The sequence below is a fragment of the Loxodonta africana genome, chromosome 2 (assembly GCF_030014295.1).
Source record: "Loxodonta africana isolate mLoxAfr1 chromosome 2, mLoxAfr1.hap2, whole genome shotgun sequence".
In the NCBI taxonomy this organism is placed as follows: Eukaryota; Metazoa; Chordata; class Mammalia; order Proboscidea; family Elephantidae; genus Loxodonta; species Loxodonta africana.
This window is the reverse complement of record NC_087343.1, coordinates 189,300,082-189,323,758: the sequence shown is the minus strand read 5'-3', so window position 1 is coordinate 189,323,758 and position 23,677 is coordinate 189,300,082. Positions and strand designations below refer to the sequence as shown.

At 37.9% G+C, this 23,677-nt stretch overlaps 1 protein-coding gene across 1 annotated transcript in view; it reads right to left on the bottom strand.

Annotated features, from left to right (window-relative positions):
• LOC135227201 (ran-binding protein 17-like) overlaps nucleotides 1–17,535 on the bottom strand; it is an 88,692-nt gene extending 71,157 nt beyond the window's left edge. The window contains exons 1-3 of the mRNA XM_064279110.1: nucleotides 17,482–17,535; nucleotides 17,282–17,390; nucleotides 4,511–4,614 (exon numbers count right to left, since the gene is read on the bottom strand). Coding sequence (XP_064135180.1) covers nucleotides 4,511–4,614; nucleotides 17,282–17,390; nucleotides 17,482–17,499 — 231 coding nt within the window. The 5' untranslated portion in view covers nucleotides 17,500–17,535. The remainder of the gene's footprint in view (nucleotides 1–4,510; nucleotides 4,615–17,281; nucleotides 17,391–17,481) is intronic.
• Nucleotides 17,536–23,677: the final 6,142 nt, after the last annotated feature.

The window sequence follows — 23,677 nt, the reverse complement described above, 5'->3', positions numbered from 1 at the left end:
TGAAGATAATGTTTCAGCGGAAACATTCTGGAAGAAAATGATAAGTGAACTTTTCTCTTTACCAGGTTTTTTTTCTTTCCTTCCATTTTGGTAATAAATGAAAACCTCTTTTGGAAGGAGTTTATCATTAAGGAGACAGAAAGTGAGTCCTGACCTCGTTAAAATAGCTGACTAACATTTCAAAGTAGCACATAATAGTTCACCTAACTGTCAGAGCAGCTAGGATTTCTCTTCTGCTCCTCCCATCTAAACGGTGGCTCAGTGTGACTAAATGTTGTTGTAAGAATATTCCATTTATACACAGCCTAACAATTTATAGAATGATGGCTACCTGAATTTCTGATTCTGCTTCTTTAAACAACTTACTCTGTCTTCTCTCATATTCCCACCAGCTTTTGTTTTTCTATAATTGGCTGGTCTCCTTGCATTTCTCTCATGTGACTTGCATGTGACTTGCTGTTTTTTAAAAAACCATTTGGCTGTTTACGTAACCTATTTTCACCACCTGAAACCTGTTTCAGCCCTCAAAACAAAGTATGTCTTAACAAGCCTTCTTCCAACAAGCCTATTCTGACTACTTAGCTTCGCAGTCTATTAAAGTGGCCTTTTGGTTCTATTTTTATTATGTATAATTGCAGGCTATTCTTCAAATAATCTTAAAACTCTCACGAACACATAAGGTACCCCCAACTCAACTGTAAGTCAGTCAATAGGAACCATGAGTTTTACTTTTTTGTGCCTAGTACAAAGGGCTCGTAATAAAATATTATTTTAGACTATCTCCATCACACAAAAAAGGTTAATTTTTATTTTATCACAATTTTTTCCTTTAAAAGATGTCAAGTTAATAGAAGTCCTCCAACTGACAGGGAATCTATGGGCATTTTTAATTCAGTAAAATGTGGCTAGGGGATTACACCAAATTTTTATTTTAGAAAATGCTACTGCAGAGCAGAGGAAGCACTTAACAGTTTAATAACCAAATGCATATTTTAAATAGATTTAACTGAGCAGGAAAAGAAAGTGTTACTGTAAGTAAGAAACAGACTTCTTACACTTAGATAGTACCTTTTATCTCAAAGCAGCAGAGTACTAGAACAATCTACAGACACACTAACAACACTAAGGGAGTACTTTCTCCACAGCTCAAACATACCTAGTCCTGATCCGAGACCGTTACCTTAAGAGCTCAACCAGGCCACTAAACAATCTGAGAGAGAGGTGATCTGGCTGAAATTTAGAGGGGGAGGAGCCATGATTTACCATCTCATTTAAAACAGTGCAAAAAGGTCTATTTCAAAAGTGCCTTTCTTTATCCTCTTCTATGCTGTGGTTGGTCAACATTTGTTTGACTTGAAAAGTGACAAGCACCTTTCTTTTTAGGGAGGCTGTTTTGGGGAGTGGGATAAGTCTGGGGTAGATAATCCTAAGGATTCCTTTTTGGGTATTTCAAGGAGAAACTGCTGAGTGCTTCAGTCCCCTGCACGGTGAACGGTTGTCTGTGTGCCAAGCATGAGATGGATGGGCTGGGAACAGCTGAAACACGGCTCCTTCCACCCTGACCCCCAAAACAGGGTTTCTGATGGAAAGTCTGACAGACCCTTTACTGTAGTGGCACTACTGGGGGCAGCTATAATATTATCCTCATAATTCTACTATATAATAACAACAAAGAATAAGAAGGTGAAGGGTCATTGTGCTTTGTCTTTAGAATTAAGATGGCTGTCTTCATCCTTACAGCATACTCTTAATTCTGGAGACACATCTTAATAACCTCTAAATAGTTCCAACAAAAGAGCCGTGTCAGAGGAATGAGCAGGCCCCAAGGTGTTTCAACTGGAGTGTTTTCATCTGCCTTTATTGCTCTATCCCTCTCCAGAATTAAGGCAATAACCTGTGATAAATTATTCAGGAACTGCTACAGGGATCAAAGCAAAATCATTCTGTTAAAGTGCTGTTTGCAACATTTGGCACTTAGTGCGAAAACTTTTAATGTGCGCATGCTGAAAATCAAGGATTTTAAATAATTTAACATTGTGGAGTTTTTACGAAGGGACTAAAGATAGCAGGTTCCTATTTAATTTAACCGCTCCTCTTCCTCCGAGAAGTTTTCATTCATTTTCCTTAAAACCGATGACATCATAGCCAAATCAAAAATGATGCATGGGTCAGGAGAGTATTGAACTACATTTTACTATGGATGTAATTTTAGGGGGGAAAAAAACCTGTATTTTGAAATAATGCTCTGGAGCCAGAATTTGTCACAGCATTTTCTCTTCTTTACTTTGGAGAGAAAAGCCCAAGACAAAAATTCAATGTTCTCTTCAATTTTATTGCGACTAAGTAAAAAAACTCAAAGCTATAAATTTAAGAGTTTTGCAGCATCCTCTCCCCTTCACAACCATGTTTCAGTTTGGCAACACAGGTCCTTAATGTTTACGTTCATCCTGAAATCTGCATCTGAAAAAATATCTATAAATAGGGAGTTAGAAAATCCTGGTAAGGACTGCAAATTAAATGAATTTGGCAGTCCTGCGGCATTTTCATAGAGATATTTTAACAGCATCACCTCCTGTGGATTGGAATACTAAATACTTTATTGAAGAACAAAACAGAACTGTTTTTATCTCTAGTACTTGCAAAATGAAGTACCTAAAAGCACTTTTGCATGTATTATTTATTCATCATGATAGAAAAATAGCCTTAACCTAATAAATTACATTTTAAAGCATTTAGTGCAAAAGTTTTGTTTATGATAAAGCAACAGATTTAGTTCTTTATCGGTAGCTTAAAGCACCAAGTTTTCTTTATACAAATTAGACAGATGGTGCTTACAGTAGAATTTACTAAAGGTCTGTCACAACAAATGCAGCCAAGCTGCATATTTAATCACTGCAGAATCTTGTCTACCTGCAGCTGCCAACTGCTAATCCAATTTCCCTGATAAATGTGGCAAGAGACACGATCAGCAATAAAGAGCATCTAACTCCATTTTCCTGCAGGGCGTCTTTTGATGAACATTTAGGACGGAAGCACGGAGTGCACTGTGTGGCCTTGGTTCGTGGCAGCTGCATGCATTCTGAGGCACAGTTCTCAGGTTACTCACTTAATTCTGCCACTATCATTACGTTGCTATTGATCTCAGTAGCTGTTGCCTACACAGCATTACTCTAGATGAAGCTGAATCAGGCAGTTATCATGCATCAAACTTGCTCAAAAGCCTGGAGATTTCCCCTTAATTACTTGTGATTTTATTTGCAAATACCGTTAAAGGGTAATCAAGCAGTCACTTTCCAGGGTCGTTAAGAACTTGCTGGTTTAGGGATATATCACTGGAACTCCATTAAAAATGTCTCTAGGAAGATGGTTTCTATCAAACTAGATGGGATTATATCAAAACGGGCTTGGAGTATAATGAAATCTTCAAATGAGACAAATGTAATTTTTATAAAGATGGTGTTTTTTCTACCTCACTGTTTCTTTTTGATATAGTATTTGGTTAATTGCTTTTTTGTAGAAGAGTTACACTAAAATAAGCATCAAAGGCCATCCACTGTTTATCTGGCTTCTTACTACTAATTTTTTTATTTTTGGTGAAGAGAAGATGAGCCATGCAAAATGACAGCTAATATTTCTAACATAGATCAAAATAACAATAAAATATGACTCAAGCATCATCAACAAAGGTGCCTGCATTCTCTGGAGTGCATTTATTAGTCTTTTAAAAATAATAATCAGTGTCAATCTATTTAATATAGCCCCAATACATTATCATTTCAGGAGGTGCTGCTTCGATTTAGCTAATCTTGTGCTTCCCCATCCCCCAACTTAAAATATGGGGCTGTTTAGTCACAAACAGCTTGCTACACTTAAGGATTTTACTAATAAAACATAATGTTGTCTTAGACAGTATGACTGTTGCCACAGCTGAACTGACTTGTCAAATCAATCCTAATATGGCTCCCACAGGCACATAAAAACCTTATTTAGCTATCAGTTATCCTAATCACTTTGTTCAGTTTAAGAATGCAATACTTCAAGACCAGCTCCTATTTATACTTATATGCCTAGCCATTTAATAAAGTCTTGATTTATATAAATTCTTGTTTAAAAAATATTTAGAGATGTACTGTTTTAGCATGTCTATGTCTGTGCATTCCTTCATATAAATATACTGAAACATTCACTGTAGGGTAGGTGAGAGAATAGGGGTGTTGAAAGTGGTGTGCCCAAAAGAAATGTCCTACTAAAGATACTAACTGCCATCAGAGACAAACCGGTGCCATCTAATCATGACCTGACTGGCCAAAACCATTTGCTGACCTCAAAGTCGGTTAGGTATGAGAAACTAGAAAAGTGCATGTATGAAAAATACAACTCAGAGACACATGAGATCGGGAAAGCAGGGCTGATGAGTCACGAAGCACACAGATACGCAAAACCCTCTTCTGGATCTAGATATTCTGTAAAGAGCAAAATTGTCTTCTCTCATGTTTGGAAACAAACCCACCTTTACATCTTCTTGTTTAAAGTTGTTGTTGAATATCTGTAATACTGTTTCGAAAGAGACTGTAAGAGGCAGCATGAAATTCTCAAATTCATCCTCATCTTCACCTATCAGAGAAACAAAAGGGTCACCATGGTTTAAAATGCAAGCTGTTGTACATTAGCCTCGGCAGTGAGTGGTTCATTCAGGCTTAGATACGTTCCTGAGAGGGGGTCATCCTGCATTCATACCCATGCCACATTTTGTGCTTTGGCTCATTGAATATTCTGGTCTTTCGCCTTCTCTTTTGCACTAAATGAAATAGCAAAATTACTTACCAGTCATTTTTTTTTTCCCTTGCTTTTTATTGGATCAAACAGATTCATGCCCCAGGCATCACAGCCCTTTAGCTCTTAGGGCCCCCAGAGCTTTCCCAATGCCTCAAGGAAGGCCGCTTTCAAAGCCTCAGAGACAGGGTTTTTTTTTTCCCTTCTCTTTAGGTGCCAAGGCCCTAAAGGGATTTCAGACTCAGGTGCCCAGATACCTCTGAGTTATTATTCTGTTTTATTTATGTTCCTTTGTATTAATTTGTTAAATAGATGGAAGGGAAACTTCTCTTTATCTGCCAAATAGGATGGGGTCCCTCATGGGTCATTTCGATTTTAAGTATATTCTCCATGGAAACACTTCCCCTTGCACTAAGCTTCATTTTCTGTACAGAGAAGAGGGAAAAGAGGAGTCATTTTGTTAGCCTCTTCACTTTAATCTGTAGTTTCCTCAAGGATTCTATCAAAGCAGAATCTTCACTTCAAACACAGATATGCACAATTGATAAATGATAAGGTATTCATTTCAAAAGGAGTTTCTTTTAAATGACAGACTTGATTCTCTCATTTATCCTGTGCCATAGGCAGCTATAAGCTCCACTTTACTGATGAAGAAATAGAAAGGGAAAGGCTGACTTCTCAAGGTGGCTTACTTAGTTGGAGATGGAGCTAGATGGCTCACACTACCTGATTTCTATGCTATTAAGCCAAAAAAACCCATTGCCATCGAGTCGATCCCGACTCATACTGACCATATAGGACAAAGTAGAACTGCACCATAGGGTTTCTCAGGTGGATTCGAAGTGCCAACCTTTTGGTTAGCAGGTGAACTCTTAACTGCTATGCTACCACGGTTTTTAGAGTTATGAAATAGAGTATTAAAGAAGAAACGAGATTTCAGAGATGATCTCGGCAGTTCGCAAGCTTTGGTCCCTGAATTTGCAGCATAAGCATCACCTGGCAACTTGTTAGATACAAATTCCCAGGTTCCACCTCAGAATTACTGAATCGCAAACTCTGGGGTTGGGGCCCAACAATCTTTGTTTTAACAAGCCCTCCAGGTGATTCAGATCCATGCAAAAGTTTGAGAAACACTGATCTATAAGCCATTTAACAGAAAAGAAAACTGAGGTCCAAGGCCTCAAACACAGAAGATCAACGGTAGAATCGGGATCCTGTGACTCCTAAGGAGTGGCTGATCCAGCACACACCCTAATCTTTTGTGACTTCTCTCTCCCTGTCAACCCACATACTTTGTTTTGGCAGTCCTACAGAAATCAGGGACCTAGCTTTGTTCACAGAGATGTCAAAGGCAAAGACCAACGAGTGCTTCACAGTATGCTGCCCAAGACAAGGGTCAGGGTCCTAAGTGAAGGGTAAGGCAAACCAAATTATAATCCCTGCTCTGTCAATTTGGTTATGCGACTAAGTTTTTTTTTAGATATACCCTCTGTCAACTGGTGATGACATTAGAGACCTATACAGAAGCCATTTCTATCTTTCAAGGCCCACGTCAAATGACTGCTTTCCCAGTGTCTGAGTTACGCTCTCTCTGGTCCCACTGCAAGTACCGTCCCTTCTCCCTTTTGGTTCCCACAGCATTTTGTCTGATTCTTTACTACAGAAAGCATTTATCAGTTTGCCTTGAATTGTAGCTATTTAAGCACACATATTTTAACACTAATAATACCACCTACATCATGCTTCCGAAACCACTACCACCATTTGTTAAGGGTTGCTGTGGGGATTAAGTGAGAAAAAACTTCTAACATGTGTATGTAAATTGTTATGTCTATCAGCCTACAATGACAGTATCTCTGGCTTAGCTTTTGGAGAGCCGAGACTGTGTATCTTTGTGTTTCTTAATGAAGGAGGATGATGTAGGGCTCTGCAGTCAAATAGACCACTTGTCTGGTTCCACCACCTGCTGTTTAACTTTGGATGTTTTACTCATTGCTCTGACTCTCAATTTCCTCATCTACAAAATAAGGGTAAAAATACCTATCTTTGAGGGCTATTATGAAGATTAAACGTTATGACACATGAAAAACACAACATGCTCAAAAAATAGTAATGGTAGTCCTAGCATTATAGTATTAGAATAATGCCTGGCATATATTAGGTAAATTCTGTATTTGAGTGAGAAGTAAAAAAAAAAAAAAAAAAAGTAGTTGCTCAATAAAGATGAGTTTTTAAATAGGCCTTACTATGCCTGATATAAAATAATACAATAAATACCTGCTGTTGTTAGGTGCCGTTGAGTTGGTTCCGACTCATAGTGACCTTATGTAGAACAGAATTAAACACTACCTGGTCCTGTGCCATCCTCACAATTGTTACTATGTTTGAGCCCACTGTTGCGGCCACTGTGTCAATTCATCTCGTTGATGGTCTTGCTCTTTTTCGCTTACCCTCCACTTTACCAAGCATGATGTCCTTCTCCATCATCAAATCTTTAAATATGTTTAACATAAAAAAATATATGTCCATTATATTTAAACCATGTAATCTTACTCTTCTAAGATAAAGTATTTTCTAAATGTGGATTAATGAGAACAGTGATAATTATCACTTCGGGCAAATAAGGGCGCTGGTAAAAGTGGTTGCTTTGAAATCAGAAAGCTCTAAGCTTGAGTCCCGGCTCTGTTACTGCCAGCTGTCTGTTTTGGGGCAGTCACTTTACTCATCTGTAATTAAGAAGCATAATATTTACTTCATAAAGTTAGCTGTGAGGATTAAATGGGAAAACATCTGTAAAGCCTCTAGCTCAGTGTCTGGCACTTACTAAATGACAGTCATTAGCATTTTTGTTGTCTTCAGTTTAACATGGATTTAGAAAGATGATCAAATGAAGTGTGATGGTCAGGCTGCCAACCTGACACTCTTCCTTTGAAAGCAAAGCTTTTCCACGGGAAAGATGTTCTCTCAGAACAAAGGCAAATTCAGAACTTTAACATTTCAACCCTTTGCTGAGTAGTACACTACTATACATACTATACTAAGCCACAGATCAAAAAACTTCCTGACTCCACCTTCTGAAGCCAATGAAAATTTGACTGGCTGAGGTATACAGAAACACCAGAGGCACCCAGACAAGGTACCAAAATGTGCAGCGAGAAATCGAGGAGTAAATACTAAAGAAAATAACATGGGAAGCAGTTCTACTTAAATGTCACTTTCAGAGAGGCTTGCGCTGGTTGCTCTATCTAAAACAGCACTTGCAGTCCCCCTGGTCACTTTCCAACCCCATAACCTGTTGATTGTCTGATGGGACCTACTATGACTGGCTATTAATTTACAGATTTGCTCATTTATTGTTTGTCTGCTAATGTTACCTCTTTGGTGGAGAAACTTGGTATGTAGTATGTGTTGTAAATCCTAACCTCTAAGCCTGAAGACCCTCAACAAGATGGACTGACACAGTGGCTGCAACAATGGGCTCAAGCATAACAATTGTGAGGATGGCACAGGACTGCGCAGTGTTTCCTTCTGTTCTATACTGGGTTGCCATGAGTCGGAACTGACTCCATGGTACCTAACAACAACAACATGCCTGTGGTTAAAATCCCATTTGGGAATGGGTTGTCTTTGTTATGCTAATGAGACAAGATTAGGGTACGGTGTGTCTTGAGTGAATCTCCTACAAGATATAAAAGGAGCAGATTAAAGAATTGGAGAAGGGGAAGACTGATGCCAAGCCACATGGAGATCTCCAAGGAACAAGGAAACAGGCTGAAGAGACAAGGAAAATATCTTCCCCCAGATCTGAGAGAGAGATAGTAAGCCTTCCCCTAGAGTTGACAACACCTGGAATTTGGACTTCTAGCCTCAAAAACTGAGAGAAAATAAATTTGTCTGTTAAAGCTACCCACTTGTGGTATTCCTGTTTTAGCAGCACTAGACAACTAAGATAGGTACTTAAATTTATTTAACATTTTTGTAGCTCTTACTATATTCAAAGCACTGCTGCAAGTCATTAATGAACACAACAACCCTATGAAGGTGTATGATTTCCTTCATTTTACATGTGAAAAAAGAGACCCAAAGGAGTTAAGTACCTGGTCCAACATCATGCAGCTGGTAAATGTCAGTGAGCTAGGATCCCCATGTAGGTCTGCCTTACTCCCAAGCTCATGCTTTTCCCCTATGTCTATGATGTTGGGGCCAAAGTCAGGGTCACAGAACATTGAGTTTAGAGCCACATAATGTCAGAAGAGGGTAAAGATCAGGTTGGTTCTGATGAGAAAAAAATTTCGCAATCACTTGAGTTTCAGGTAGGCAAATGTGAGACGCTGGTGCACGATTACCACAGAAATGTCTGCGCTGCGGTTAGTGCTGTGCCTTTCTGACTGCAGTGTGATCTGTTGTATCGGCTAAGATGGAGAGCTGGCCGTTTTTGTTTACATCATGCAACCAACTTTATATTACATCTACTGAAGATTTTTTCTTCATTTGCATTACCCACAGAGGTATCATTTACTGTTCCTAACGCCAAAGAGGAAAACAGGAGCTCATCATCTTACAAGTATGTGGTCATATATATAGTATGTTAAAACTGTACGTGATCATTTTATAAATAGGCATTGAAGCTGCCAGTTTTTTTTTTTTTTTTCCCAACAAGAAAAGATCCCAGAAACCAATAAGATTCGAAGGTGAAGTGCCAAGTTACAGGCTAATATTTTCACTGGCATTAGGAAAAGTAAATATTAACATAACATGTTCTCAGTCAAGCATAGATAAAAAATGATAAATTCTTCAGCTTTTCACTTGAACCCAAAGCTAGTCACCTGTATTGCGTTTCTGAGGATCTGATTCAACAGAAAGTCATTCATTTTACGAGTTCCAAACAATTTTTTTTTTCTTTCAGAGAAGTCACATTAAAATAAAATAGTAGCTCTTTTAGTATGTTGGCTGTCGGATATTTTATTTGCAAGACATTTCTTTTTTTTTTTTTTGATACAATTAAAAGCCTCTAGTGGTGGGAATGGAAACCCCGGTGGTGTAGTGGTTAAGTGCTACAGCTGCTAACCAAAGGGTTGGCAGTTTAAATCGGCCAGGCGCTCCTTGGAAACTCTATGGGGCAGTTCTACTCTGGCCTACAGGGTCGCTATGAGTCGGAATGGACTCGACAGCATTGGGTTTTAGTGGTGGGAATGTAAGATGATGCAGCCAATATAAAACGGTGCTATCACTCTGGAAAGCATTTTGGCAGTTCCTCAAAAAATTAAATATAGAGTTGCCATATGATCCAGCAATCCTACTCCCAGGTATCTACTTGCGATGATTAAGGTTGTGTGTCAACTTGGCTGGGCCACGAGTCTCAGTGGTTTGGCAGTTATGTAATGACGTAGTTATCCTCCATTTTGTGATATAATGTAATCACTTTCATGATGTGATCTGATCTGATCAACCACAGTTGTAAGAGGAGTTTCCTCAGGGGTGTGGCCTGCATCCAATATATATGGACATTCTGGCAAAGCTCACTGGGTTTTGCTTACTCTGGATCCTGCATCCAGTTTGTTATCATCTGACCTCTAGTTCTTGGGACTGAAGGCAGTGGCCTGCCGTATTGCCTGGTGATCTTGGGATTCGTCGGCCTCCACAGCCTGTGAGTCAGCAGCCTGCCATCTCACCTGCTGACCTTGGATCTGTCAGCCCCTACAGCTAGGATTCAGGAGAAGCCTCAGCCTGATGCCTGACCTGTGGAGTTGAGACTTGCCAGCCTCTGCAACTGTGTGAGCCTTCTCTTACATGGCTTCACTGGTTTTGCTTCTCTAGAGAACCTAGCATAAGACAATACCCAACAGAATTGAAAGCAGAGATCTACACAAAAACTTGTACATGGATGTTCGTAAGAGTATTATTTCATAATAGCCAAAGAGTGGAAACAATTTGAATGTTCATCAACTGATGAACAGATAAAATGTGGTATAGTCATAAAATGGAATGTTATTCAGCCACAAAAAAACAATAAAACTGAAGTACTAATACTTTTAGTTATTTTTGTAGGTCTAGGCCCACATCACTGGCTGTTCCCCAGTGCCTCACTAGGACAGCATTCCTAAAGTTGTATTACAGTAAGACTTGAGAAGTGTGCTTAGCTAGGTCCCTCTAACTTGGCCCAGGTTTTCATTTCAGTTTTCCTCTAAATTGTCTAGAAGTTCTAGCTGGATTTAAAATGACTTGTGACTTCTGCCAGGGGAAGATTTGTTATCTGTTGGGAAGTGGCACCAGCTCTTGCTCCTAGAGGAAAACAATAGCCATGGGCACTGAAGGCAGAGTAGCAGCATTAAGGGCTCTGAACTTGCCTCATTCTGAGGTCCCTGTGACAGTGCCTCTAACAGTGCACTTAATAAATATTTGTTTCTTAATTAATATTTACCAAGCACTTGTTTTGTGATAGTACTTGCTCAAGGCCCTCTCAGGCCTTAGTTAAAACCACATGACAACTCTTCAAAATAGATATCATCTCCATTTAATAGATGAGATAACCGAAGCTCCCTGTAGTTTCTCTCCTTAGTTCCCGGAAGAGAAACACACTGCCCACTGTCGACCATTGCTATTCATTTTCTAAGAAACCTATCCTTAGAGTTTCATCCTCGAAGCATCCCATTCCCTGGGGTGTTCTGGACTCTCTACCCTCAAAACCAGGTAAGTTATTAAAACTGGATCTGGACTTAATGGGCTGCTTTCCGCCTACAGGGCCAGTTAATTAGTCTTAATTATCTCATTACAGATTCTAAGTATTTCCAGCTGCTTCTTTACCCCTTACTGCCCACCACCCCCCCCATGTGTATTTTCTAGATAGCCTCTGCCAAGTCATGGACACAGGTGATATATTGATGTATTCTTCCTATCTATCAGGAATATTAGCTATTCCTGATCATGCACCTCACCTGCTACATTTTCTCGGAATATCTAACCCTGTGTTCCTTGAGCTAGGAGCCCTGGTGGCACAGTGGTTAAAGTGCTCGGCTGCTAACTGAAAGGTAAGTGGTTTGAACCCACCAGCTGTTCTGAGGGAGAAAGATGTGGCAGTCTGCTTCTGTAAAGATTACAGCCTTGGAAACCCTATAGGGTGGTTCTACTCATTCTACACGGTTGCTAGGAGCCAGAATCGACTCAACGGCAGTGGGTTTGGTTCCTTTATGAGAAGATACCTGCTTTGGCCAACTATTAGACATAAGCACAAATATAAAAAAATTGTATTTGACTTTCACTGACTATAGAACTGTAATATACCCATAGAGGGCAAATAGTAAACATGAATATATTTTGTAGTAGCTTGGAAAGTAATCCCTTCTTCTCAATGCTCCCAAATGCCAAATGAATCATCCAGTCCAAAGAGTTCAAATAAAAATGAAATTAAAACAACAACAAAAAAACTTCCCTAATTGATTGAGGTAAAAAGTGAAGTAACTGCTTTACAAAGTGAAAGAGAAGGTGTGGTCAGAGGGCTACCAGTTATATGATGGACCTTGGGCAAGTCATTTAATCTTTCTGAACCTCAGTTTTCTAACAGACTAACAATGCAATAATATCTATTTCATGGGGGCTGTTGTGAGGATGAAATAGGATAATGTATGTGAAAGTGCTTTGCAAAATATTAATTTGTAAGCAAATGTTAGTTATTAAAAAACGGAAAGGTTCCTTCCTCTATTATTTTTATTTCTATCTTTAGTAGCTATTTCTAGAATACGCTTTCTTTTTTACTCAAGTCATTTCCTTGTTATTTAAAATTTCTCAAATTTAAGCTAAGGTATCTTCAGGTGCCAATTACCTATTCTAAGTCAAAGTTAGATGGATACTATGTTACCCTCGCTTCTAAAGACAGAGTATCTCTTAACAACTATAAATAATCATTTTAATGTTAGTATTCCCACCATCATTGAAAAACATGACTGCTTTTCAAAGAGTTTTCACATCCGAGGAAAGCACTGTTCACTCAAATTCTATCTACCTCCTTCTAATCTAAGTCATTCAATATCAGGTACACTCATGAAATGTCCCAGGGAAAACAACTGTTAATGACACCGAGCAATTCTAAATTTGAGGCCGGTAAAAAACTTAGTTTGCAACTAATAATATTTGGTTCTCCACAAAATGAAAAGCTTTGTTACAGATCTTATCCACATTTCCTTTCTCCAATAATTTGTCAACTGAATTCACTTCCATTCAAATTAAATAAAAAAGAAGGATTTTATTTATTCAAGTGTTTTATACTAACCAGCTCCCAGGAGGTTCTCCATTTACTGGCTTGGGTAATACTATCTTTCCTTTAGTTTATTAGTTTGACAAAGTTAATTTAAAAACAACCTAGGGAACTTTAAGTGATTTCTGGAAGGGCTAACATGTACGCACATATGGTCGGTCACCCATTTTCTCCTGCACGTGTGCGATCTCATGAAGGGATTTTTTGCATTCATTTTCACGATTTCTTAAAATACAGAAAATACGTTTCGAATGTTTCCTATATGTTTTGAAAAGGGAAAATATTCTGACGATGAAATGCTTTCAATTCTATTCTTTATACAATTGAACATTTGTTTAGTTCAGCCAAGGAGCACTTTGATAAAATGCTACAACAGTTTATTGCCAAAAAAAACTCCCCCCGTTTTCATCTGAAATACAACCTGGGGCACATAGCATCTAATTAAATTCATATGAAGTACAAATTATTGAATAGAAACCAAAATGCATTTCAAAGTAAATACCAATTAATATGACACCCAATTTCTTTCCCCCTTTTTAATCATTCCAATATGCATGGCTTATCTACAAAATATATTCCATTTATTTTGCAGGATTCAATTAGAATATGCTTTATGTTTCAATCCAACAATCACATCCAATGCTTTGCAAGCAGGTTGTTCAGGTATTTTTTTCTACTTGATTCTTAACATCCACCTGCCAAATCAGTGATACAAAAGTCCCTCCTCAAATTTTTCTTTAGCTTAAGAATGCTTCTCATTACCTAATTATTTTTATTTCTTTTAATACATAGATCTGTGCTTCTATTGACAGGAGTACTATCTCCTTCCTCCTTGTTTCCATGACAGTGAACACACAATAGAAAACTATAAAGTCATATATACAGCAATTCTGACAGCAACATTCCCGTCAACCTAGTTTGTGAGACAAGGCTTCAAATAATAGAAACTGTGTTCAATAACACTCAACAAATGATCGTCTATAAAGTAACATGCTTTGAACAGAGAGCAACAAGGGACTAATCTAGCACAAGAATGGCCAAGTGTAGCTAATCGCTTGTGAAAGTAATCAGCCACTTGATTTGTTTTGTCTTGGAGAGGCCAACGATCAAGCTACTTCCAGAGAGAATCTGGCAGACAGAGCTGATGCCATGAACCATGATGATGGCATCTTGGTTACAGTATACTTGATTGTCATTTATTCAACAAGTATTTACTGAGCACCTACAATGCTGAGACACTGAGCCTGGTGGTAGAAAAACATGAAGAGATGAATGAAGTTCAGCATATTTTGAGAAGAACAGCTACTCTGGTTCTTAGTAAGGGAAAAAAGCTCTGGTAACATATATCACACATCACTTGATGCTTATAATATGCACATAATTATTTAAAAAAAGGAAACCAATAAATAAGAAAGGAGCTTCTTTCAAACAATGTGAAAGTTCCATGAGGGTAGTTACTATGGTTTTTAATTTTATCTGCATCCAGATTCAATTAACTTGCATTGAGCACCTACTGTGCACCATAGACTTCCTTATAGCCTATCTCCGTGTTTCTCCCAAGTTGTCTAATGAAGTGCTTGCAATGTAACAGATATTTACCTTATTTATTTTTTTTTACTTTGAACTAAAAAAATATCAATTTATAGTTTATGTTGTTACGAACTAAATATTTCAAAGGAACCTAGTCCTGGGAAGCCTAATAAAATCCTATTAGTTATTCAAATTATATATGTTTACTTCAGTTTTCATGCCTCAAAGTTCACATTAAGCAATGTTAAATAAAACTAAATGTGTCTTCAAAAAAGGAAGTGTGCAATGCAGGGTCTTTCTGGGCATCATCATGACTATCAATTATTAATGCAATGCCAAGTGTAGTAGTGCTATAAATATAGAGTCTGGGCTGTGTTCAGACTCTGAAAGGGCTACCCTGTTGTTTAGGCTACCACAAATATATGGGGGGCGGAGGTCCCTATGTCTGTGATGACTATATGAAAAGGAAATCCTGACCTGTTCCATTTCCAGGTCCTGAGGATTTAAGTGACAGAAACCTATTTCTAGGAAATCTCCTCCAGGTACTTCCTGTAACTTTGGTCCCCCCTCCCCCACTTCTTTCACTCTGACAGGGTTTTCAAGATCTTCTTTAATGCTTGGACAATTGGGAAAAGCAAGAAGGCAAGCTCCTTGAGGGTAGGGGCCCGTATGCCTGATTTATCTTCGTCTTGCTCCCAGAGCTCAGCATAGCGTAGTGCGCTCTCTAAATGATTGTCGAGGACAATGACAACGCGTCTGGGGCTGCTCCTCTTCTCTCCAAGCCAGCTGCCAAGAGGTAATACTGGCCAGTGTGCAGTGTGCAGAACTGTCACTCAGTTAGATCTCCCACTTGCCTAAGATAGCAGATGATTGGGTTTTGCATGCCTGGTTTACACTCTTCAAATATTTATAGACAGTTCTCTTTGCCTCCAGCCCTAGTTGTCACTTAGCCAAGTTATACATACATGGTTCTTTTAATCTTTTCTTAAAAATCAATCCCACTAAGCTCCTTAATCATTCTGGCTGCATTTCTCTCAACTTCTGGCTGTTTGTCTTTCTGGTAATTTATTCTGTTGAAATGCATGAAAATAATACAGGTAAAGAGCAGAGAGGGGTTAGTCACCTTTCCAGTCCAAGGTTCAATGCATTTTATAGGCAAAATAAAGTTATTTATCCTCTTTCCTTTTGTATGATTTAAAAAATTCATATTTATGTTGATGGATCAATCAATACATTGTAAGAGAAAGGAAGGAAAAAGTATCATCAGTATTATATTCTCTAAGGATGATATCATTGATTGAACTCTCTTACATGGCTATGACTGATTCATTTAGGTTGCAGTATTCAAATTCAGGGGCAGGGAGTAAGGAATGGGAACCCAGAACGACACGGTCACCACAAAGTGGCTTAAGTGCTCATTCTGAGGTACTATGTACCTACAGACACGAAAACAAAACCAAACCTGTTGCTGTCGAATTGATTCTAACTCATAGTGACCCTATAGGACAGAGTAGAACTGCCCCATAGAGTTTCCAAGGAGCGCCTGGTGGATTTGAACTGCTGACCTTTTGGTTAGCAGCTGTATCTCTTAGCTACTATGCCACCAGGGTTTCCGTACCTATAGATACTTATGGCTAACTTCAGTTTCTCAATTAAAAAAAAGTTAAAGATAAGTAATATATTAAAGGAAAAATTCAACTAATCAGAAATGGGGAAAAATCACCAGAGCAAATGGGTACATCCTCTTTATGATCCTTATACTTTCATCTTATTCTTCAATAAGGGACACAAACCCCAGTCCCTTAAAAAAAAAATTTTTTTTTTTTTTTTTTTAAGGGACTGGGGTTTGTGTGAGTTGTGCCATTTTGGTTGGATGGGAACATTACTCAAAGACAAACATTTAACATTTTTGAAGAATTTCAGCCTTTTTGATATATTTTTCCCACCAATAGATATTTTGAGGTAAAGAATTAGTGTATTAATTGAAGTGAAATATGTTACCTTTAAGACAGAAGTCCCCAGGCTGTGGAAAATTCCACTGCCTCAAGCAGCTTGCTTGGCATGCCCCGTAGTTTTACATTAGAATCCTGGTTCCTTTGCTTGGCATGCCCCGTAACTTTACATTAAAATCCTAGTTCTCCTCTCCTTAAGTACTGCCCCCACACTAGAGGAAATTGGTGGAAACTGGTTTAGGTGCCATGTTGACATTCAGGATAACCTTTTAGACCTCATACATAGTAACTTCCCAGCCTCTGGGTGGAGCTTAACTGCTATTTTCTGAACACACGATGCATGAAGTTATATGTAAACTCCACTGCACCTGCATAGTATGATTAAGAATGTTGCTGATGTAACTTATATCAATTTCCTACTTGTAAACCCCCTCACCCTTGCTGAGCGGTCTTGGTGGCAGCAGCCCTGACTGTTTCCTTTCTTTGAGCAAGGAAATAAAGGCACCCCTCCATTCTCCCACCTTGGTCTCTTGTTTATTGGCTGAGCCGAGTCATGCCGAGCAGAACCTGGGGTTTCCACCTGGCAATGCCTTAAGTACACAGATTTTTCTTTTGGCTCTAATGCTAATAAGGGTATGTTCAAATCTTAGAAAGGTATAGAAAGCTGTCAAAGATGAAAAATTCTAATAAGTTAGATGTTGTACTCACTAGTATCTTTATTCACACAAGTATATCATTGATCCCTTATTAATTAAGCTTAAAGTCTCAACCTTACCTAGATCTACCATCAGAAGACGAGTGAGGGCTGTGTAGAAGGTTGTTCGGCATCTGAAGTCAGTGAGACTGTAACATTCACTGATGCCAAGAAAGGGGAAGTGTTCACTCTAATGAAAGCAAAAGAGCATCCAAAGTTACTAACGCTTTATCTAAACTACCAGGAAAATTCTAGTCATTAACTATGGAGATAAGACTTACCGTGTGGTTTTTTAGCATAAATTTCACGGCATCTATCTTCACAAGTTTTTTTAAAAGGATATAGGTAATAGAAGTTAAGGAATCTGGGGAAGTATAATTGTCTTATCAATACATAATAAATCACAAAATAATACTGAACTATAATGGCATCAGTTTCTACTTATGAAGAATAAATAAGAGTATACCTATAGAAATGTCTTTTATTCTGTTAATCCATTATTAAGCAGTGCAATTACTTTTCATATCTTATACATACTCTAGTTATGGAAAGGAAGAATGAATTTTATAATTAAGATAAGAACTCCTTTAGTATTAAAGTCTTGATAGTAGAAAATTAAAACTGACCCTTTTTACGTTTTGGGTATAACTTGAGAATTTCTTTTTACTTTAAGTTACTTCATAATAAAATAATTATAAAAGAACCATAATAGGCTATCAAGAAAGGGAAAATTGTTCAATTGTAAGAAACCATGAGCTCAGTTAGTAGAAATCTCAGGAAATTCTGCTTTAGATGGAGAAGATCAGAATACATTTAGGAAGATATAGCAGATTGCATGTCGTAAGTGTTGGGACAGGCTTAAAAGGAACAAATATTTCCCAAGTACCTACTATGTACAGGGCATTTTACACATGTTAAATCACCTAATCTTCACAATTACATATTAAATATGATTTATTATTTCTGTCCCATAGATAAGGAACCAGAAGCCCAGAGAAATTAAGTTGCTTGTGCAAGATTACACAGCTATGGCTTAACAGTACAGTGATTTAAACTGATGTTTGACTGTAAAGACCATGTTCTTTCCACTGTAGCACATCATCATCTGAACAGTTTAGTTCAGAGTGAGAGTAAAGTTGACACGTCATAAACATGACCATACCCCTAAATCATTTCTGGTAAATGCTACCATAAAAGAATGGCTTTAAGAACACCTACTCAGTATGCAAACACTCTCTTCTCTTACTTTGGCCTAGTCACTCTTTACTGTGGCTAGGTTAAGAGCTACAGCTGCTAACCAAAAGGTCGGCAGTTCGAAACCACCAGGCGCTCCTTGGAAACCATTTGGGGCAGTTCTACTCTGTCCTATAGGGTTGCTATGAGTTGAAATCGACTCGATGGCAAGGGGTTTAGGGCATCTCCTGGCCACTATCTACATACAAACTCATGCCTTCCTTGCAGGCTATAATAATCTTGTATGGCTCTATTCGTGTTCCAGTGAAAAAAAAATGGGTGCCTTCCTTTCCTTCACATCATCTACAAATACACAACTCTGTATGTCCCCTGGGTTTTGGTGGGTATGTGCCTCTGTAGAGTGGCACTGGTAAGTCTAATTTTAAATTCTAGTCACTCAAGCGTGGGTGTGAAAGAATGGAAAACACACTGGAACTTGAGTTAGGAAACCTGGGCTCTAGGTTTGACTATACCATTCAATCAGCTGGTCTGAGTAATATACTTGGTGGCACTGAGCCTTAGTTTCCCTCTCCAATGAATGAGGAAGAAATCTGTGCTTAAGTTATCTCAGAGGATTGTTCTAGGATCCAAAACCTATTGCCGTCAAGTCCGTTCTGACTCATAGTGACCCTAAAGGACAGAACAGAACTGCCCCTTAGGGATTCTGAGTGGCTGGTGGATTCAAACTGCTGACCTTTTTGTTAGCAGCTGAGCTCTTAACCACTGCACCACCAGGGCTCCATTGTAAGGATCAGATGGTGAAAATGTCTTTGCCAATTATAAATCAGGGAGGAAGATACGATGATGCAGAGATTTAACATTTATGGAATATTTACTACCTGCAAGGTTAATTCTCTTAATTCCATGAGATAGGTGGTATCAGTTCTATTTTTTTTCAGATGAGGAAACAAACTAAAAAAATTAAATAACTTGTCAAAAGACAAACAATTAGTATGACTTATATCCAAGTCCCTTTATCTCCGAAGCAGCCTAGTTGCATATTAAGCATGTGTATTTGGCTCACTCCCATACTGGACTGTAAACTTTCTAATGGCAGGACCCGCATCTATGCATTTTTCTCAGTGCACAGCTCTGAGTGGGTGCTCACTGTGTCTTTCTAGCAGGCTGAGGGGCAACAAGATCAGGGCTGATAGGTAGCTGATGGATGCAGATGTGACGATTCTTCCCAATGTCAGTCACTGCGCAGGAGAATTGCCACTCAGATTTCACTCAGTTAAACAGGAGTGGGGATCAATAAACTGAGAAATATCTTAAGTAATTACCTAATACAATTCTCTTAAAACTGCAAAGTTAAAAGTGACAGAGTCTATGGGCAATAAGATTGCTGCCATTAATAGGAATCTTCCTGTCAGTGCTGTTAATAAACAGCAAGTCATGTTTTGACAATAGAATATTTATGGTAGCAATAAATAGAACATTTATAGGCAGAATCTCATCTGCCAAAGACACATTTTCTGCAGAATTGCATCTGTGCACTTTGTACCAAGGCCAGCCTCACTGCCTTTTAATTCTAAAGGGGAAAAAAAAAAAAAGATTAAAAATAAATTTTTACTTTATTTTAATAAAGAAAAAAAAAAGGATTTAATCTGCATATTTATGTTCCCTTAAAGGAATTCAACTGAAAGATAGTTATGGTAGTTAGGAGGGTTTGTAATGCTAAAAAAAAAAAAAAAAGGCAAATGGACATATCATTTTTATGATCTCTATACTTTCATCTTTTTTATACTTTCATCTTACTCTCTAAGGGATCAGGGTTCATATAAGTTGTACCATTTTGGTTGGATGGGAACATTAGATAAATTATGGCAGATTAGATTTCAGAGTCTTTCAAAATAGCTCTGAGCAGTGAATGTGGTATCAGTGGTAACAGAAATAGCAACAGTAGTAGGAGTCTTGAGAAGAGAATTTAGTAAAGGTCACGATACAGCATGTAAATGGTAGAACCAAGATTCAAATACAGGACTGTCTGACTCAAACATACAACCTCTTTTTCACTAGGTTAGAACATATCCATTTGGTTTTAAAGAGGTTAGTGTTCTTTCAGGGATCACTGGCTTCTTACGATGTAACCAAAACTGGAACCAGGTCCCAGAAGGAGTGAGGGGAATCTCTTCTTTTAAAAAAAAAAAAAAAATGGAGCCCCGGTGGTGCAGTAGTTAAGAGCTTGGCTACTAACCAAAAGGTCAGCAGTTCAAATCTACCAGCCGCTCCCTGGAAACCCTATGGGGCAGTTCTACTCTACGCTATAGGGTCACTATGAATCAGAATCGACTCGATGGCAATAGGTTTTTGTTTTTTAAATTCATTACCATCACATTCAGGTCAGAGCAAACTCCACAGCCTGGATGACATTAACTCATTCAACACAATTCCCAGAAAAATCCTGTATCCATGTGGATATAAAAACACTGAGGTAGGTGAAGATGGCCTTACCGACAGATGGGGAAAAGCAAGGAAAGGAAGAAACAATGGCATAACTTGTAGATAGATAAATATTCTGAAAATCTGTATCCTGTAAAAAAAGAGGGTAACTAAATGGGTATGAACTGGTTTTTTAAGTTACAGGAGTACCATACACTTTGGTAGCTGATGGGTACTGTAGCACCAAGTATGCCTTCAATTTCTGGTATCAAGCTTTTCTAAGTACCTACCATATTTCATCAAATCTAAAATGCCACTGAGGATATATATATCTCCCCATTATTTTGTATTTCAAAATGTCATAAGTCGTAAGACACATTCTATTTACAGAGGTGTCAAAGTGTGAAAAAAATTGTTTTAGAAACAAAGGAGTTGTTAAGGAGTAGAGTATTATATACGTGATATTCACTAAGTGCAAGAAGGTGGATGAAAGTATGATGTAGGCAAATATGTAAAAGTAACACATGTTTATACATAGTTTTGTAAACAGAATTAGATCTGATGACAAAAAAAAGAATATTACATGTTGGCAATGACTGTAGGTGGATGATGGATACAGAGTATAGTTACTAAAACTTAAGTCTGGTTACTCCAGAAGTAGGATTATGTTCACGAACTCTACTAGACTGAAAAAATTCGAACAGGTGGATTCAAGATGAAGAATCTTGAGGGATACTAACAATTACTTATAAGGAACAGGAGTTAAGGCTTGGTCATGCAACAGGAGGGGAATAATATGTTCTAAATGCCGACTACAGGAAGTTTTGAAATTATAAAGGAAAGAAAAAACAGAGTCCTAATCTTTAATAATTTACAACCAAATAGAAGACAGGGCTAGCAAACGTTAAGCTATGTTATATTCATACCCAGGTATACAGATAAGAATTAGGTGCTCAGGAATATAAGAAAAATAAAAGATGACAGGAAAGAATATGAAGACTTAATATTTAGTGAGCACCTACTATGTGTTAGGGTTGTTAGTACTAGATGCTTTATCATTAACCCAAATACCAAACCCACTGCTGTCGAGGCAATGCTGACTCATAGTGACACTATAGGACAGGGTAGAACTGCCCATTGGGTTTCCAAGGCTATAATTTTTACGGAAACAGACTGCTACATCTTTCTCCAGCAGAGCTGCTGGCAGTTGGAACCGCTCATCTTTCAGTTAGCAGCCACTTAACCACTGCACCACCAGGGCTCCTTTTATTTTTATTAAATAATATATTGTTAGATATTTTTTTACTGCCTTTATATTATAAAACCCTAAGACCTACTATGTGACAGACTTAGTAGTATTAGGTCTTTATTATTATTAGATAGTATTAGATAATACTGCTACATGTTTATTATTTCATTTAATCCTTATAAAACCATAACGGTTCGACAATATTCCCTTCCTACAGATGAAAAAATTGAGGCTCACAGAAATTAAATGACCTGTTTGTGTTCTATTGGCTAACACCTTGACTAACGATTACAACTATTTCTGGATAGCTTTACTAAGGAAACAAACCTTTACCGAGAATTGAAAGTATGAAAAAGACCTACCAGAGTTACAACGTGTCAAACGAGTGAGAATGGAGTATGTGGCGATTCAGTGAATGATGATGAACAGTGTCAAGGGGAAGGTAAAATAAATTTCCTTGGCACAAATAAAAAGTACAAATTGTGGTTCAGTGGTGGATCAGGAAATTAGTTATGGGAACTCAATAAGTTAAGTACCGTTAAAGGACTCAAGTTCAAATCAATAATTTTACTTTGACCTGAGAAGCAAGTGGAAGTGATTCTGGGCTTTTGGGAAGAAGAATGATGAGATCAAAACAATATTTGAGAAGGTAATCTTGTGAGGCAAGAATCTAAAGAACTTGATAAAGGTCTGAACAAGGGGGCTACAAAAAGTGTAGAGATGATTCTTACATCTGATTCTAGTATAAAAACAAACAGAGCAGATAAATTATGGGAGGACTTTTCCATGGATAATAGAGACAGAAAACAAAGAAATGAAGCAACATTTCCTTTGATGAGAAATGTTAATAAAAGTATGCCTGAGGGATGTATGCTGATACCAGTTTTATTCAACATTCTCACAAACCATCCGGACATGCTGGTATTCACTGGAACAAAGCAGTGCATTCTGATACTATTTCAACAACGCAGAATTACAACTGTTTGTTACTAAATATTTGCTGTAACAGACATACTCAATTTTACTTTTATCCTTCACCCTTATTTCACCATCTCCATCCTCTACCTTTTCTGATCCCTAATTCATTCAGAATTCACACCCCAGTGGTAAGAAGATCAGTTTGTACATTACCTGGTAATTTGACAAGTTGTATATTTAATGGTTTGCTATGTCTAAATGCCCTCGAATAAAAAGGCCTCCTTCAAAGCAGCCATATTAAAATGTCACACATCCAGATTCTTTAATGAGCAGATTTTGTAGAAAATTAACATGTAATTTATTTGAACTAAACTTTTAAAAATCTGTTAGAATTTAAAATCTTTGAGGACAGCGTCCATGTTTCATTTGTCCTTCTGCTCTGGTCTTAGCAAACGCTTAATAAGTATTTGCTGAACTAAAAGAAGTCAATACAGCAATGTAAATCATTAAGATGGGTATGGAATTATAGTTAAAAATCACAATTTTATTGCTACTCGATGTTAGATCTATATAAGGATGCAGTTCTGATATTGCACTTCAAACAAACAAAGAAAAATGAAACTGGTAAGGGTCTAGGGTTGAAAAATGAAACTATCATGGTGACCAAGTGGCTTTGACAAGAAATAGACTCTGGC